The sequence below is a fragment of the Eptatretus burgeri genome, chromosome 1, assembly GCF_056783735.1.
Source record: "Eptatretus burgeri isolate ZD-2024b chromosome 1, Ebu_testis_v1, whole genome shotgun sequence".
In the NCBI taxonomy this organism is placed as follows: domain Eukaryota; kingdom Metazoa; phylum Chordata; class Myxini; order Myxiniformes; family Myxinidae; genus Eptatretus; species Eptatretus burgeri.
Window position 1 is genome coordinate 29,792,179 of NC_140961.1, and position 19,189 is coordinate 29,811,367.

Below are 19,189 nucleotides of genomic sequence, written 5' to 3' on the forward strand. Positions count from 1 at the left end.
CAGCACACACATTGATGAATCACCCACCGGGATGAAAGTTTATAGCTGGTTTGGGATTGGAACCCAGGCTGGACAGCTCAGAGGCGAATGCGGTCTCCTGACTTTGTATCCTGGAGCATAAAGTGGGTTCCAGTCAATTCTCATGGATAACCTCTGAGGGGGATTCCATTCATGCCGCAACAATGTGCTTGTGGCAATGGGACGATGTCTGACAAGCCTGATCAGAGCTGCATCTTCTCTGTTCGATGTCACCCTGAGTTGTCCAGAGTGAGACCTATCTTCAACATCATTGGTTTGTTGATGTTTACAGACCAATCTGCTGATAACTTTCCTATGGAAGCCAAATTGACACCCCAGCATTGTCAGACATCCCAGCATTGTTCATCCCAATAATTTGTCATCTTTGAGCTTCAAGTCTTCTTCAGGCCATAGCAAAATGATCTGCTAATGTAAGTACGTAACAATATCGTTACCTTGACCAGGTAAAAATGTTTTTTTTCAAGTTGATACGCCTACCTATCTGTCGGTGCTAGGTGTACAAATTTGACTTGGTACAGTGTTGAATGGAAAATACAGCTTGTGCATGGAGGATTCTTTCATTTACAATTGGAAGAAATTTTGAATTTGATTCAATATTAATTTATAGACAGTGTAGTCAGGGTAAGATTGTATGCGTAAAAACCTCTGGTTAGCAGGTAGGACCAGTTAAGGACTTGCGGTGACAAAAAGGTGCAACGGGAGCGCTTTGTGCTTAAAAAGGCCATCATGAACTGTTCGGCTAGCGCACCACAAGCCATGGCGGCGAGATGCATTGTGGAGCCCCAGAAGAGGGGATAGACTTTTTTTTTTATTGGGGACACCCCAAGGGTTGGGTCAACCTGGAGGATGGCACCTCCAACAATCAGTGTGCAGCCAATCACAGGAACCGCTGCAGGCGAAGGCAGTCCCAGAGTGTGCAGGGCGAATCGGAGGACCTGCTGTGCAGAAGCAGTGTGTGAAAAATACGAGTCCATGAGGGCTGGGGCTGGACATGTGCACAGAACACGGTGGTAGTGGGACCCGTTGGATAAAGAACATCGCTCTCCGTTTCTCTCACTCTCTTGATTTCTGTCTCTCTTCATCTCCCGCTCTGCTTCATCTTTTCTCAGGAAAGACTGCTCTCTGGAGACGTGGACGCTGCCTCACAATCCCACACCTCCACTGAATCATCCATCATTGCTGTTCCTGAGCCCTGCACACCACTCATCGTGCCATTTGAAAGTCCTTGCCTGCTTACCCACATTGTTTCGTAAGAGTGTGGTCTGTAGCACCAAGCTGGCTGAGGATTGTTTTTTTAATCATCCCTGTAGATATGTTGTGTCCCCACATCCATCTTTGTGTCTGTTGACTCACATGGTTTGTTCTAATTTATACGTCCCATCTGCCTTTCTCCTTGTACTCATTATAAAGGTAAGAAATGCTTTCCATCCATCTGCCTCCTGTGCACGTTGCCGTAAATTTGGTTAATTTGAGGTGACCTTGTGGATCGGAAACATTGCAGATTACACTGAACACAGTAGTTAGAGACCATTGGGCCGTTTCTGGTGCAGACTGCCCGTGTTGACGAAGGTCGTCTGATACGACATCATGTATAAGGTCACTGATATGTCTTCCGACTGCAGTGCAGTCTTCTTTTAAGACGGTGCTAAATACGCTCAGATAAGGGGTGGGAAAGGGAGAAAGGGAAAGAGACCCATGACATTTTCATCATTGCCTGTGATGAAAATGATGTGGGTCTCATTGTCTATCACAGGCACTTAACACCACCGAATACCCCTCAACTTTCAGGGAATTGGACTTCTGGCCCTGCCTCTATAATGTCTGCCATATAGTCTTGCCTGCATAAAGTCTCAGATGAAAAAAATAAAAAAACTAAACCACAAAATTGCTGTTGTTGGTGATGATGTTTTACACCAATATTAAGTAACAATTTCAATATTTACTCATGACCGAATTGGTAACCGTTCACTTTTTGCGACTTCTCTGAAAAGCTGTTTTAGACAAGGTAAAGACAAAATGGATTATGCAATGCCAGGCAAATTCCTCTGGCTGTAGATAAGCTGACCTTTGCTTTGTCGAAGTCCGCTTTGACGGTCGTGTTATCGATGATGCAGATATTGGTGCACGCTCCTAGCGTAGCACCCATCAATAGAATGTAAACCGCTACACGCCACTCTGGGCCTGCCATTTCTGTCCGATAAATAAGCACACACAAATCAAAGGTTGCATTGGCAAAGCACTCCCAAAATGATCCACAGGGTCTTAACGAGTAACGGAATGCTTTCATGGAGACAATGATGACGAGTAACGAGTAACAACGAGTAACGGAAAAAAATTTTTTTTTGTTCCGACAGAGGGTTAACCCGAAACGTCCTGCTTTCCCTCACTTCCCATGACGGTTAGCGTAACTCCAATCAACGTCCTGTTGATTTCATCCATCGTACAACCTGTCCACCGACTTAGATCACCGCTTGCCTTCACTAGCAAGACTAGTTCTTCGTTTGACAACAATGTACACTCTTCTACGTATCGATTTTGTCTGTTAATTGTAAATATATGAAAATGGCAAGGAGCTTAAGTACACCCCATACCCCTCACCCCATCCGAACCTCAACATCACTGTTAAATCTCATTCTATCTGATTCTGATGCGCACTCCTAATGATACTGTAATGGCAGTTTCAAATCCCATGTACCGGGACTGCGTTGGTTTGTCCAAATGCTGATGTTATCGTCCTGCACGTAATGTATGTACAATTCTTGTCAACAAGAGAAGAAATACAACTGTTTTTTTTTTTTAATCAAGTATGAAAGGGCAACATTTTTACATCCCTCTCACCTTCCCTTTCTGTCCCTCAGCTGCTCCTCTCATTAATATGATTTCCTCAAACTCCTTTCCCTTTTATCCCCACGACACAATAGTCCCAAAATGTGGCTTAGTCTGTGACCCTGTCATCTAGTTCTTTTTTTTTTAAATTTTCAAGCCATGAAACATCAATCTCTCTGTTTTCTTTCCAGGCCCCCTACTGTTGACCATCCTTGATATGAGAGTGCCCTCACCTTCCACAAAGTTTATATGATAACTTTGATGCATTTTGTAGATGGCTAGTCGAGTAACTATTGATACTTCCGATTACAATGCAAAAATAGGCTTCCTTACCTTGGACTTCCTATCGTGCGGTGCTCCGCTGTTAAAAAAAAAAAGAAGTGGCCAGCAGATTGTCCATTAAATATGCTTTCAACTGCCCGCCTCCTCAGTCCACGTGATGGGTGAAGAGGACACACAATCTTATTAACCGCAGTGAGTGTGCCAGGAAGATTGACTTATAGAAGTCTGTTTGCTAAGCGATGCTGATAAAGGAAGCAATGTTTGTTGGGCTCGTCGGTAACCAATAATGGACCCTGATCCTTTCTTTTGCATCTCCTTTACTGTGTCAAGAATTCTCAGTTAAAATGCTGAATGCTCCCAGTTTGGCTTGTTCTCAAAGTTTGATGAACTGATCACCATTAAGGGTATGGAATAATACCATCTTTTGTGGTATTAAAGAGAAACGAAGTAGATTAAAGTCATAGTCCCTCAGTAATTGGTAAAGAAGTCTTCATACTAATTGACGAAAGTTTGTGTTTGTGAAGTGAAAACATGCATGCATACAGTGCTAATGGAAAGTCTACACCCCCTTTCAAAATTTTCACCTTTTGTTGCCTGGAATTAAATTGCATGAAAACAGACTTTTTCCACCTTTATTTCTGCTTCAAAAATTAAGAAGCGACACACACACACATCGTAACCCAGAACTTTCAAGTGTAAAAAACAAATTGTACAAATTTCAGAAGATTAATTTAAAAAATTCAAAACAAGAATATTGTTGCGGATTCGCGCCCGCCGGCGTGCGAACGGCCACGTAAGTCGAATCGCGGCATGTCGCCCACCGGACGGACAATCCCGTCGTGACCCTCTCGGACTAACGCCGGGAACTAGTCACGGGTGGGCCTTTCGGCCTCACCACGATCGTGCCAATCGGCCCCCCGCGTGGGATAGGGTTGCTCGCCAAATTCGACCTACCTAAGTACCCACACGGAGGGTAGACCGGGCGATCGCACCTCGCCGCAGGTCGACTTCGGACACGGGCCACTTTAAGCGACCCGTTCCGTACTATCGGGATAACCGAGCGGTGTTATCGTCAACCTCGACGGTTCGATTAATTATTGGGCGTATTTAGCCCACGACCAACCCTTTACGTGAAGTAAGATGGAGATTCAATAAAAGAAAAGACGAAGCGAAACGGGAAAAACAGTTCAACATAAAGCACATTTATTCCATGGCAAACGGAAAGCACACATATACAATCACAACAATTATGCACCAAAAGCAAATGCAACAAAAGAAACACAATGCAGATCTACTACCGACTACCGAGCACACGGCAACACTTATGCAGTTTTACTTCACAGACGGCGCTGACAACACATATACTCAAAGCAAAAGAAAAAGGAAGGGGCCACCCTCAACGATGAGGGGGCAGACGGGCCTGAGGCCGAGACCGCGTCGAGCCTACCCGTCTGGTGATGAGCCGCAAAATGGTGGCGGCGACCCGACTCCGCGGGCCTCGCTGGCACTGCCTGGAATGGGGTGGGAACGGGGCCCCCTTCTCACACTATCTCAGCGCGGGGGGAAACAGGAGGGGGTTGTTGATGCTCGGGGGAATGAGGATATCTGGCTGGCTTGGGTCCCGCGACGAGCGACTCCACTGCGACCTCGGTCGCGTTACCGGCCTCCCCTCTCCGCAGCTCCCCGACTCTGACACGAGCGCAGACCTCCACAAAGATTCTTGGCTTCTCCAGCCTCTCCGGACCCCGACAGACACTCTCTCGACTGCTTTCGCCGCCGCCACAACTCTCCAATTCTTTCCTCTTCTCAACTCTTCAACTCTTCCCAACTCAACTTCCTCGATTCGCTCCGCGCTCGGTGCTTTATAGTCCGACAGGAGAAATCATATGCAGATTTTTGGATCAGGAATGGCTCGGGGGCGGAGCCACGCTCCCCATTGGACAGAGGAAAAGTGGGCGTGAATCATTCTTGATCCGCGAATCTGCATATAGCGATTATACTCCGACGCGCCTGGAGGCGGGGCCAAATCGCCCCACGCTCGCTGATAGGACGGAACAGAAGTGGGCGTGAATCATTCTTGATCCGATTTCTCGGAAAGGCTGGTGTTTTTGCACCCGCTGCTCGGTGCGCGCCCTCTACGAGTCCAGGATCGGTGCCCACAAGCGGCGCGGGAATGGCGGTGATGCGATGGTTGCGAGAGCGAGATGTGATGGTAAGGGTCATGGCTGTTGGCGTTGTTGTTGTTGTGAAGCGGCGTTGCGGTTGGTGGTTGTTGTGTGATGGCTGTTGAGACGTGGTTGTGGTGGTAGTAATGGCGGCTGGTCCAAAATAAAGATAGTAAAAGAAAAACGGCTATCTAAAAGGGTCGCAGCCCGAATGAATGACATTAATTCCCTCTAAACAACGGGTTTGGGCTAACTACACATATACTTACAGAGATATCTCACCTACGGGACCTGAATGGTGGTTTGCGAATTTCGTCAACCACAACAATATCTTGGTTGGATAAGTGTCCACCCCCCTTATAATAACAAATGTAAATTAGCTCAGGTGGAACCAATCACCTAAAAAATCATCAGAAAGTTAATTTGCCACCACCTGTGTTAAGTTGTCGTGATTCTGATAATTTCAGAATAAAATCAGCTGTTCCTGTAGGTTTCCTCTGCAAAGATTCAACCATGAGCACCAACGAGCTTTCAAAATACCTCTGGGATGAAGTTGTGGAAAGGCACAGATCAGGGGATGGGGATAAAAATATTTACACCAAGACCCATGGTACCACCAAGACCCTGTCTTGATCAGGCCGTCCCTTCAAACTGGATGACAAAGCAAGGAGGAGACTGATCAGAGAGGCCAATGTCAACTTTGAAAGAGCTACATGCTTTTATGGCAAAGACTGGTCACTGTGTGCATGTGACAACAATATCCCAAGCACTCCACAAGTCTGGCGATTCTGTGACTTATTCCCCGGTGTACCAGCTTCGATGTACATCGGCACGCAAAATTTCAGCTTTCTACATCACCCGGAAGGTACCGATCTTTAATATCAGTCAGTGAGTCAGTCAGTCGTTAGAATAAGCTTGAAAAACACACACACACACACACACACACACACACACACACACACACACACACACACACACACACACACACACACACACACACACACACACACACACACACACCTGTATAGGGTGTGTCCAGTGTTGTCACTGAACTACTCCCTCCAACTTTTGTGAAATTGTGCAGTTATTTATTAATTTTTTGTAAAAAAAAAGAATTTTTTTTTTCCAAACTTAAATCTTCAACTTCAATTGCTTATAAAAATGTAATATCACAAAGATTAAAAATATAGTTGCAAAATAAATGTTTAAATTCTGCTTGGTGTAAATCATGACAACACAGCAACTCATGTACTTGTCCTGAGTTAAAAATTTGAAGAGGATTCATATTTCAGGTCACTGAATTGAACTGGCCAATTATTTTTGAGGTCAACATCGATCAAAAGGTCAACATAGGCCCAAGGTCAACAATTTAGGTGGGATTTCTAAATTCCTCAATTTTCATCCGATTGACTTGCAATTTGAAGAGGATTTATATTTCAGGTCACTGAAATCAACCAGCCAATTTATTTTTGAGGTCAACATCGAACAAAAGGTCAACATAGGCCCAATGTCAACAACGAAGGTGATATTTCTAAAATCCTCAATTTTCATCCCATTGACGAAATTTGAAAAGGATTTTCAGATCATGTCATTGAATTCAACCACCAATTATTTTTGAGGTCCACATAGGCCAAAAGGTCAACATAGGCCGAATTTCTAAAATTGTCAATTTTCTTCCAATTCACTTGATATTTGAAGAGGAGCTTCGTATTTGGTCGTTGAATTCAACCACCAATTATTTTTGAGGTCAAATTTGTTTTTGTTGATTTTGCAATTATCATGCTCTGCACGTCTTCTTGTTATTAACCTCCGCCATCGAAGATCAGAGGTTACTGTTTTCACCCCTTTCTGTTTGTTACTTACGAAATCTAAAGATTTCGTAAGTGTATTGATGACTTCCGTTTCTGTTTGTTACTTACGAAATCTAAATATTTCGTAAGTACATTGATGACTTCCGTCCTCTGTTTGTGTGTTTGTGTGTTTGTTTGTAGGCACGATAACTCGAGAACGGAAGAAGCCACCAATGTCAAATTACACCAAGTGATTCAGGAGGGTGATGGCTAGTGCTGATTAGATTTTGGTCAAAATCGGTCAAAGTTCAAGGTCACAGTGAGGTCAAACATAATTCCGTAAATTCATGTGGAGAAATGGAGTATTTTTGCTTCGCTCGATGTTACGAGTTCGTTTTAACTTCGATTTTAATTTCGTCTTCGGTTTTTGCGATCGCTTAGGATGCTTAAAACTCGGTTGTCAAAATTCTGGTAAAAATCGGATGTTTTGGAGACGTTTTAAGATTGTAGAAAAAATATTTCACTCGACGTGTCATGGGTCGTCACGTGATGCAGTGCGCTCGAGCAGACGTATCGTTGAGTCATGTAAAAGTTTTCCGTTTGCGCGCTGACGGTGTTTTCGATCAAGATGGTGTTTAAAAGTCATTTTTATCCCAATAAAGGTTATCGTCGCATGCCTGACTTGCTAAGCCGTCGGATTATGTGAATATTGTTGGTGGATGGCCGAATATTACGGTTTTGTGACTTTGATAAAAGAATATAAAATAATTGCGTGGAGAAATGGAGATTTTTGCTTCGGTCGACGTTACGATTTTCGATGGTTTGGTACAGAATCATCGTAGAAACTTATGGTTTGTGTTGGAACCTTCTCTGGAGACAGCTTTTATTAGACAAGGTCAGAGGTCAAGTTGACGATTTCGTAAGTACCAGTCTATGACTGCTTGTTACTTACGAAATCTAAAGAAATCTAAAGATTTCGTAAGTATATTGATGACTTCCGTTTCTCTTTGTTTGTTTGTGTGTTTGTTTGTGTGTTTGTTACTTATGAAATCTAAAGATTTCGTAAGTATTTTGATGACTTCCGTTTCTGTTTGTTTGTTTGTTTGTGTGTTTGTTTGTTTGTGTGTTTGTTTGTTTGTGTGTTTGTTTGTTTGCTTGTCGGCACGATAACTCGAGAACAGAAGAAGCTACCAATGTCAAATTACACCACCTGATTCATGAGGGTGATGGCTAGTGCTGATTAGATTTTGGTCAAAATCGGTCTAAGGTCAAGGTCACAGTGAGGTCAAACATCCAAAAATGATAACTCGAGAACGGAAGAAGCTACCAATGTCAAATTACAACACGTGATTCAGGAGGGTGATGGCTAGTGCTAGTTAGATTTTGGTCAAAATCGGTCAAAGGTCAAGGTCACAGTGAGGTCAAACACCCAAAACATTCGATTTTTGATGGTTTGGTACAGAATCATCGTAGAAACTTCTGGTTTGCGTCGCTACCTTCTCTTGAGACAGCTTTTATTAGACAAGGTCAGAGGTCAAGTTGACGATTTCGTAAGTACCAGTCGATGACTGCTTGTTTGTGTGTTTGTTTGTAGGCACAATAACTCGAACAGAAGAAGCGACCAATATCAAATTACACCACGTGTTTCAGGAGGGTGATGGCTAGCACTGATTCAATTTTGGTCAAAATCGGTCAAAGGTCAAGGTCATAGTGAGGACAAACATAATTCCGTAAAATCATGTGGAGAAATGGAGTATTTTTGCTCTTGCTCGATGTTACGAGTTCGTTTTAACTTCGATTTTAATTTTGTCTTCGGTTTTTGTGATCGCTTAGGACGCTTAACACTCGGTTGTCGAAATTCTGGTAAAACATCGGATGTTTTGGAGATGTTTTAAGATTGTATAAAAAATATTTCACTCGACGCGTCACGGATCGTCACGTGATGCAGTGCGCTCGAGCAGACGCGTCATTGAGTCAGGTAAAGGTTTTCCGTGTGCGCGCTGACGGTGTTTTCGATAAAGATGGTGTTCAAAAGTCATTTTTTATCCCAATAAAGGTTATCGTCGCATGCCTGACTCGCTGAGCCATCGGATTATGTAAAGATTATTGGTGGATGGCCCAATATTACGGTTTTGTGACTTTGATAAAATAATATTAAATAATTGCGTGGAGAAATGGAGATTTTTGCTTCGGTCGACGTTACGATTTTTGATGGTTTGGTACAGAATCATCGTAGAAACTTCTGGTTTGCGTCGCTACCTTCTCTCGAGACAGCTTTTATTAGACAAGGTCAGAGGTCAAGTTGACGATTTCATAAGTCCCAGTCTATGACTGCTTGTTTGTTTGTTTGTTTGTAGGCACGATAACTCGAGAAGGGAAGAAGCGACCAATGTCAAATTACACCACGTGATACAGGAGGGTGATGGCTAGTGCTGATTAGATTTTGGTCAAAATCGGTCAAAGGTCAAGGTCACAGTGAGGTCAAATATTCGATTTTTGATGGTTTGGTACAGATAACTCGAGAACCGAAGAAGCGACCAATGTCAAAATTACACCACGTGATTCAGGAGGGTGATGGCTAGTGCTGATTAGATTTTGGTCAAAATCGGTCAAAGGTCAAGGTCACAGTGAGGTCAAACATCCAAAAAATGATAACTCGAGAACGGAAGAAGCTCCCAATGTCAAATTAGACCACGTGATTCAGGAGGGTGATGGCTAGCGCTGGTTAGATTTTGGTCAAAATTGGTCAAAGGTCAAGGTCACAGTGAGGTCAAACATCCAAAACATTCGATTTTTGATGGTTTGGTACAGAATCATCGTAGAAACTTCTGGTTTGCGTCGCTCCCTTCTCGAGAGACAGCTTTTATTAGACAAGGTCAGAGGTCAAGTTGACGATTTCGTAAGGACCAGTCTATGACTGCTTGTTTGTTTGTGTGTTTGTGAACAGTATTACGGAAAATCTCCTTGACGGATTTCGACGAAACTTGGTGGCGGCGGTTAGGTATGGCCCAAGGATCATGCCATTAGAATTTGAACTTGGTCCCCCCCCCCCCCTAAAAAAAATTGTTAGAGAAAAATATTTTTTTTGCATTTCTACATGTTTTAAGTGATTTCCAACCCCTCCCCCCCCAAAAAAAATTGTAAGAGAAAAACTTTTTTTTTCCATTTCTACATGTTTTAAGTGATTTCCAAACCCCCCCCCCAAAAAAAAATTGTTAGAGAAAATTTTTTTTTCAACTTTTTCAAAATTTAGATTTCTTTTTTTTGCATTTCTACATGTTTTAAGTGATTTCCAACCCCCCCCCCCCACCAAAATGGAGAAAAGAACTATTACTCTGCCAGCACTGTTGACATCATATTTAATGAATAAGATATAAGGTTCACTTGAGTGACCCAGCAGTATTGGCGGCGGAGGTTTTGCACTCTCCCGAGTGTTCCCCCTCTAGTTCTGTCTGTTTTTTTGTTTGTCTCTCAATCGCCGACAGGACACAATTCTAAACCGATCATCATGAAACTTTCCCGAGTTGTAGAGGTAGTTTCAAACTGATAAGCCGATTGATTTTGAGGTCAAAGGTCATCTGGAGGTCAAGTTTCTAAAATCGGCATTTTTCATCCTCTTGACTTGAAAATTAAACAGCAATTGCAGAGTATATCATTGAATTGGGAAACCAAGTATTTTTCTGATCAAAAGGTCAAAGGTCAACGTAATGGCAAACTTCTAAAATCAATTTTCAACTGAAAAATCCTCAATTTTTTTTTGTACACCTTGTCGAGGCTCGTGTGAGATCTAACACACAACGCACATTATGGGGGACATGAGACAAGAGAGGAGGGAGTGGGAAGGACAAAACAGTGGGGAACAGGGACATTAGGAGATCTGTGGAAGGGAGAGGGACGGAACGGGGAACATGTGGAATAGAAGATGGACATTACAGGGACTTCAGGAAGGAAAGCAGGGAATTTGAAGGAGGTGGGCTTGGGTGGATTATCGGGGGTAGAAAAGATCGAGGATTTGAATGGGGGATGATAAGAGGTGGTGGTGAACAGCTGTTTTGAAGCCCTGGAGGGAAGAATGGGAATGAATAGAGTGAGGGAGTTTATTCCAAAGGTGGGAAAAAAAGAGGAATGAAAGAGTGAAGGTGAGCAGTGATTCGTGATTTTGGTAGTTTTACCAGAAGGGGGTTGTTGGCGGACCTTGAGCGCCCTGCAGAAATGTGGTGGGGACAAATCGCAGAGAGAGAGAGAGAGCTGGGGGCGAGGCTGGAGAGGAGACGGTAGAAGACAGAAAGACCACCGACCAATTGGGGTGAATGAGTGAGAGGCCCAAAGACTCAGCCTCATTGCGGGAGATGCCAATGATCCAAAATGCCTTGGTTTCTACAGCGTGAAGCCGAGAAAGGTGGGAGGCAGGAGCACCAGTCCAGAGGGGAGAGCAGTACTCCATCAGGTTGCAGATGAAAGCTTTGTATGTGGTCAGGAGCTCAGGTGTGCCTGCACCCACTGCACTGAGGTGCAGTGGGTGCAGGCATTTAAAGTTTATTCTTCACCATTGAGAGACAGGGCCAAAATCATGATATTTCAAAAATGTATTGGGCCCGCTATTTTCTTGTGGATCAGACATTATGTGATGGACGTATGCACAAGCGAGTGCCCTTCTAGTTAATAATGTTGCCATGACGAGGTGGTGTTTTTAATAATGTGGTGGTGAAGTGTTTTGAAGTACGTGGTTGGTAAGGTGTGTTGACTCATGTGGGGCTGAGGTATTTTAAATAATATGGCGGTGTTTGTCCCTCTGCAGTGATGTGTGGTGAGGTGTGTTTAATAATGGGGTGGTGAGTTGTGTTTTGCATAATGTGGTGATGAGGTGTTTTGAATTATGTGGCGGTGTTTGTCCCACTGTAGTGACGTGTGTTGAGGTGAGCGTAGTGAGCCAATCCACGCTGGTGTGTGTATATGTATATGTATATATATATTGTCACGGGGGTTGCCGGCCCATGTTAACTCCCCGACCCAAATTGTGGTGATGGGCGGTTAACACCGACAGCCCCCGGGATGGCCGAGCGGTTCCTCATTAAGAGGAGGCGGACACGTTGATTCTCGGAGATTTCAACACGTGCTCGAAGGGCATGGCGGAGGGCAATGGCGGACGGGTGGGGAGGAGCACAAGAAATTAAATGGATGCACTGATACAGCCTCTAAAAAGGAATACATTTAATGAACATGCACAAATATGTACAAAGGACGATAATTCAAATGTAAATGATAATAATATGAAATAAATAAATCCTACAGTCGAGGCCTCACACACAGACTCAAATACAGACAATGGGGAAACAAAATAAAAAGAAAAACCCTCCTTCCGAGTATATTTGTACTTAAATTGGCCCAGAGCTGATCCTTGTGAAACTGGAACTGAGGCCCTTCTCTCGGAGCGGGACGAATGCACGTCAGGCAATCCGTGAGCTGCACTCCACATAAAGGCTCAAAGCCCCAGTGTGACGGCTTCCGGTGCTCCGATCGTCCTCATCGACCTGACCAGAAGCAAAAGGCCGGCGTCTAACTTCGCCACACGAGCCAAACTGCCTCTAAACTGATTCAATGGCCGTGTCGTCCTCTTTGGTGTGCGCTCAACCTCCACTCTTGCCCTTCCGGTACAATGTACCTTGTGACTTCACTCTGATCATGGCTCTCCCAGAATGCCAAGCCAACTCCTTCTTCCTCCTAAAATGCGCAGCCTCTCCTGTGCGCTCCCTTTCTTCCGCCTCTCAAAATGCACCACTCTCATCCTCTCAAAATGCGCAAGCTGACTTTCATAATGCGCACGCTGCCTTTCATCACTTCACTTCTCTCTGTCTTATTTTATCCTCTCCCTCTGGGGCGTGGCCTGCTCCCCCGAAACCTGGGAAGGCAGGCTTCTGCCTGCTCGGCGAGCTTCTGACGTCACGCCCATCAATCGTCCTTCGGGGGCGTGACTTCGCTTGTTGTCAACCTTTGAAGATGGGGATTTCTGCCCGTTTGTTGTGGTTTCAGGGACGCGTTCCACACATTTTTGCCGATCTTGAAATATAAAAACAGAGGGAAATATTACAGAGGGCAATCACATCCTGGAGACCTTATTCTTACTCCCTTGGCTAATTAACACCGCACCACCCCTCGTGTGGTGACACGTAACACTTATGCTCACAGGTTCCCTACTTATTACATCAAGATGCTTTCTACTCGTCCACGGACCAAGCAACTCCACACAATGCTAAATTCCATATCAAATTCTTCCATCTAGCCCCACAACCATAACAATATTTACACACACACACACACACACACACACACACACACACACACACACACACACACACACACACACACACACACACACACACACACACACACACACACACACACACACACACACATACATACACACACACTAATCACAAACCTAGCTTTTGTGGTAAACCCTATAGCTCCAGAAAAAGTCATGTAAAATGAAATAATACAATGTGACACAAGTGTAACGAGCATAGCTAAACGAGTTAGTTAATTTAATTTGCACACTTCTCACAGTCATTGCCATTCTTACAACCACTCTTTCGTCCCTTGAACAAACGGATAACTCCTTCTCGATGCAGCATCATCAACACTTGGGCTTCATAATTTCTGTCATGCACTCCAATCGTGTTCAACGTTCTGCCGGTTTTTTTCTCATCCCAGTAATGTGGCCATTCTCCACGAGAGTTTTGGCCAAATCCAAACAAATCCACCTGCACGGTTTCAGCGGAAAAATACAAAGATTAATTCTCAAAAAATAAAAGTACATTATTCTTTCCATGTCTCAAGATACTGAAAATAATGAGTAAATTATTGGATTGTTTCAACCACTCCTTTTTTGCTCGGATATTGAGCTGTTTGCTTCATCTGCATCTGAGTGTGAATGTTAATGCTTACATTGGGAGTTTTGAAACAAGTCTTGGCTGTTGAGTCAATTTGGCAGCAGACAGAGATAATGAGTTTTTGCAATTCAAGAATAATAATGATAAAATCAATTAAAAATCAAGGTAGAACGAGAACAACGTGCGCGCGCGCACACACACACACACACACACACACACACACACACACACACACACACACACACACACACACACACACACACACACACACACACACACACACACACACACACACACACACACACACACACACACACACACACACACACACACACACACACAATGGAGTGAGTAACGCATGAAGCTACACCAACTAATCCCCATGCCTAGCTAAGGGAGGTGGTGACCCCCCCTCTCCCCCCAAAAAACTTGGTGGGTATACCCCTTTGCATTTTGTTCCGTGTGGACAAGGGGAACGTCATGTAAGGACTGGAAATTTTGGAATTTCGTGGCCATAGTGCCAGCGATTGCTCACCTACTCTTCGCGAAGGACATCATGGAATCTTTAACATCCACCAACTCATGGCAGAAAATAGTACAGCAGTTTAACGTCTATCCGAGGGATGGCACACACATTGACGAATCACCCTGCCGTGTGACACACCAGGATGACAGTTTATAGCTCGGCTGAGATTCAAACTTATAGGCTATACTGCTTCGAGGCAAGTGTGCTTACCTTGGCAACCCTGGCACCCCAAAACATGAAACATCTTCCCCAATGCAATGTACTTTTTATGCTGCCCTCACCAAGATGAGAATGAGCTAGTAATCTAGGAGACAACAGCTCAAATTGCCTTCCACTGTCATAAAGAAAATAAATCACACAACTTGTGTACATTGCTACTCATCAATGGTGTAACTGGCAGGTTCACCAGGTGGTGCCATGGGCATCAGTGACAGTGACTCTGCAGACAGAATCACAGAGGTGACATGACTGATAAGGGCTGGAAAATAACATGATCGCGATCACCCATTACCCTGCGTGTGAAGTGCAAAGTGGGGTTTAGCAATTGTTTCACTCTGTCTGTCTGATTTAAATTTTGAATAGTAGACCATGAATCGTAACATGAACCTGCAGTTTAGCAGTACTTTGGCTCTAAATATGTCAAATTGTATGGAATCTTGTCCCAAGTGCCGAAACAGAAAGAAGGGTAAGGTAATTGTTTTAGTCTGTCTGTCTGGCAGTCAAACAAAATTGAAAATCATTCCAAACAGAAACTTACTATTTTTAAGAACGTCATAAAGGACACACACACACAGCAGGTACGAAGAACTGATTTAACATGTTAAGTAAGGTGGTGTAAAAGACGCTGCATCAACAGCGGTAAATGTCCAAAAAAGGGTGGTAAACTTTTTTTCTTTCTACAGCTTTTAAAAGTTATATTTTATTTCAATTGAATTGTCTACTTGAACATTGAAGACCAGAAATGACCTTGTTGGCACTTCCAAAAACCTTTAGTTTAGCAGTACTTGGGCAAAATATTACGACATTTTACGCCATCTCGACCAATGAAATTTGTCACTCGCGCACTCAGTGTTGGGGAATATCAAGTTTCAAACAAAATTGCGGTACTTGAGCAAATGCTGTCCGGGGCATGGTTTTCAGTTTTACTCGATCCTCTTGTGACAACAATTAATATAAAAATAGAAAACGCACCTGAAAATGCAAAGCCCGTTCGCTTTGGATTCGGACTTTTTCTTCCTTTGACCTCTTGACCAAATTCTTAATTTGTCTTCTCCATATTTTCATAATCAAGCTTTGTTGAGAATTTGATGACAGAAGTTCAAATGTTAAAAACAGTTAAGCCACGTACACACGCAAAACCCTGTCTTCCGCTGTTCGGGCTAATGACAGGACTGGAGTTAGATGTACATCATTATCGGAGTAAACAGAGGAAAGTTAAGAAAATAACTCGACAAGCCAAAACAGAGTATGAGAAGGACATGGGTAAGAATATTAAACATAATAGCAAGGCTTTCTTTCAGTATATCAGGGGAAAAAGAACAGGTGAGGACCAGTGTGGGTCCATTGAGGAATATCACCGGGGAGAGTGGTTATTGATGAACGTGAGATGGCAGGCTTATGAAACAGGTAATTTTGCTTCAACCTTTACACAAGAACAGTCAGGAGACTTGCCAATAGCTGAGAGTATCTATCAAGGAGGCGAGATGTTAACGGATATTTTCAATCGCTCACTGGAGTCAGGACAAGTCCCTGAGGATTGGAGAGTAGCAAATGTAATACCATGATTTAAGAAAGGATCCAGAGAAAAATTGGGAAACGAGAGACCTGTTAGTTTGACTTTAGTTGTGGGGAAGGTGTTGGAGACATTAATTAAGGACCAGAAGAGGAACAATTTAAACAAATACAAACTAATTAAAAGGTAGTCAGCAAGGGTTTACCAAAGGTAGTTCCTGTTTCAAATCTTTTGGAGTTGTATGAGGCAGCGTCTGATTGGGTGGATGATGGAAAGGCAGTGGACATAGTATATCTGGACTTTAAGAAGGCATTTGATAAGGTACCACAGCGGAGGTTGTTTGCCAAAGTGAGGGCTTGTGGAGTGGCTGGTCAGGCAGCGAATTGGATTGCAAACTGGCTTCGTGATAAGAACCAAAGAGTGGCTGTGAGTGGGAGGATGTAAGTAGCGGGGTACCTCAGGGATAAGTACTCGGACCATTTATATTCATTATTTACATCAACGATTTGGATAGTGTGGTGAAAAGTAAGCTTTCCAAATTTTCAGATGACACAAAGCTTGGAGGTAAGGTGGATAGCAGAGCGGGTGGTGATCGGATTCAGGAAAGTATCGATACTTGTATAGATTGGGCAAAAGACTAGCAGATGTAATTTAACCTGAGCAAGTGTAAGGTGTTGGGGCTGGGAAAGAACAATGAAAATAGAGATTACAGGATGCAAGATGTAATTTTTTAGCATGTCACACAGGAGAAGGATCTGGGGATGGTAAGCAGGCAGCACAATGCCAGGCAGCTATAGGTAAAGAAAATAGGGGTTTAGGTTGTATTCGGAGGAGGTTGTATTTTGATTCAATTATAAATCAAAGGAGGTGGTGTTAACATTGTACAGTAATTTAGTAAGGGACACATCTAGAATATTGTGTGCAGTTTTGGTCACCACAGTCCAGGAAGGACATAGCTGCCATAGAGAGGGTTCAGTGCAGGGCTGCTTGATTGATTCTCGGCCAAGCCAGACTTAACTATGAGGAGCGGCTGAAGAAGACAGGACTTTATACACCAGAAAGGAGGCGGTTACGAGGTGATCTGATAGAGTTTGAGAGAATGAAGGGTATACACAAAATACGTGCAGAAGAATTATTCAGCACAATAGACAGTGATTGGACCGGGGCCATATAATAGGCTGAGAATGAATAGGAGGAGAGTTAAGACGGTAGTAAGGCAGGAAACTTTTACTCAGGGAGTAGTTAATGCATGGAATGGTCTCCTTGGAAAGGTAGTGGCAGCAGAAACAGGATATAAGTTTAAATTTGAATTAGATAGGTAGCTGGAAGCGTTGGAGGGGTATCGGGATGTTGGCAGGTGTTTTAGATAGCTTGAGTATGGATGGGTGATTGTGTGGAGTATTGTATTTTCAGGGGTCTCATCAAGGGGTGGTGTGTTTCTCACCCAAGAACGGCTTCATTCACTCCACCCCCACCTCCAGAAAGAAGAAGAGAAAAAAACCCCCACAAAAGCTACAAAAAACACACAAAAATATGTTTTTGGATTTTTCTTTATGTTATATAAATTGATGTGGTGTTGCTATGGCGTAGGCGTGATGGGCTGAATGGTCTCCTCCTGTTTCTAGATTCCTTATGTATCCTTGTGCAACAAACGACCCAAACAAATAGATTGTGGCTCCAGAGGGTTTTCGGAAGAGGAAAATAAATAAATAATTGGGGAGCCCGAAGGGGGAGTCCCCTACGAAGTTGATCTATAGACCTTCCACTGTGCATTTTGGGGAGAGGTTGTTATTTTTTTTTTTTGTATACCTTGGTCGAGGCTCGTATGAGAGCTAACACACAACTCACAGCAAGGAGGCATGAGACAAGAGGGGCGGGAGTGGAAGGGACAAAACAGTGGGGAACAGACACATTAGGTGAACTGTGGAAGGGAGAGGGATGGGGATGGGACGGGGAACATGGCGAAGAGAAGATGGACATTTCAGGGACTTTCAGGAAGGAAAGCAGGAGAACTGAAGGAAGTGGGCTTGGGTGGATTATCGGGGGTAGAAAAGATCGAGGATTTGGATGGGGGAAGATAAGAGGTGGTGGTGAACAGCTGTTTTGAAAGCCTGGAGGGAAGAATGGGAAAGAATAGAGTGAGGAAGTTTATTCCAAAGGCGGGAAAAAAGAGGAATGAAAGAGTGAAGATGAGCAGTGATTCGTGATTTTGGTAGTTTTACCAGAAGGGGGTTGTTGGCAGACCTTGAGCGCCCTGTGGAAATGTGGTGGGGACAAATCGCAGAGAGAGCAGGGGGGCAAGGCTGGAGAGGAGTCGGTAGAAGACAGAAAGACCACCGACCAACCTGCGGTGATTGAGTGAGAGGCCCAAAGACTCAGCTTCATTGCGGGAGATGCCGATGATCTTAAATGCCCTGGTTTCGACAGCGTGAAGCCGAGAAAGGTGGGAGGCAGGAGCACCAGCCCAGAGGGGAGAGCAGTACTCCATCAGGCTACGGACAAAAGCTTTGTAAGTGGTCAGGAGCTCAAGAGGGCCGAGGAAGGACTTAGCACGACGGAGGATTCCCAGTCGGCGACTGGCTTTTGAGGCGAGGTTGGAAATGCGACTTTCCCAGGAAAGGTCATGGGAGATAGTGAGACCTAGAAGCTTGAAAGAAAAGACTTCTTCCAGAGGATTGTTGAGAAAGTGGATGGGGGGGTTTTGTAAACGGTCCTTTCGAAGAGACATAGTGAGAGTGTGAGATTTGTCTGGATTGAAAGACATGTTCCACGTGTTGGACCCGTTTGTGATTTTATCCAGATCTGCAGTGAGCGAAGAAGCTGCTGCTTGCCCGTCTGAGGGATGACAGATGGTACGCAGAGGGTGGAGTCGTCGGCAAAGAGAAATAGAGGATTTTCCAGAGAGTCTGAGAGATCATTGATGAAAACCAGAAAAAGAA

General features: G+C 44.0%; 2 protein-coding genes and 1 long non-coding RNA gene across 9 annotated transcripts in view; 1 reads left to right on the forward strand and 2 right to left on the reverse strand.

The window, feature by feature from the left end:
• RBP4 (retinol binding protein 4) overlaps window positions 1-2,227 on the reverse strand; it is a 29,980-nt gene extending 27,753 nt beyond the window's left edge. The window contains exon 1 of the mRNA XM_085877317.1: window positions 2,105-2,227. Coding sequence (XP_085733443.1) covers window positions 2,105-2,227 — 123 coding nt within the window. The remainder of the gene's footprint in view (window positions 1-2,104) is intronic.
• The window catches only part of LOC147034147 (uncharacterized), a 32,042-nt gene extending 29,725 nt beyond the window's left edge, over window positions 1-2,317 (forward strand). For both annotated transcript variants that reach the window (XR_015057244.1, XR_015057245.1), the window contains exon 2: window positions 1,149-2,317. This is a non-coding gene — a long non-coding RNA (uncharacterized LOC147034147). The remainder of the gene's footprint in view (window positions 1-1,148) is intronic.
• A 3,480-nt stretch (window positions 2,318-5,797) lies between these two features.
• Window positions 5,798-19,189, reverse strand: part of LOC147034149 (CMP-N-acetylneuraminate-beta-galactosamide-alpha-2,3-sialyltransferase 1-like) — a 67,992-nt gene continuing 54,600 nt past the window's right edge. For 3 of the 6 annotated variants that reach the window (XM_085877288.1, XM_085877307.1, XM_085877272.1), the window contains 2 exons: window positions 13,683-13,863; window positions 12,290-13,159 (listed from right to left, as the gene is read on the reverse strand). In XM_085877288.1, the coding sequence (XP_085733414.1) occupies window positions 12,957-13,159; window positions 13,683-13,863 (384 nt within the window). In that variant the 3' untranslated portion in view covers window positions 12,290-12,956. Of the gene's footprint in view, window positions 5,964-12,289; window positions 13,864-19,189 lie in introns of those variants that run through there. The other 3 variants (XM_085877301.1, XM_085877297.1, XM_085877279.1) reach the window with 3 other exon arrangements.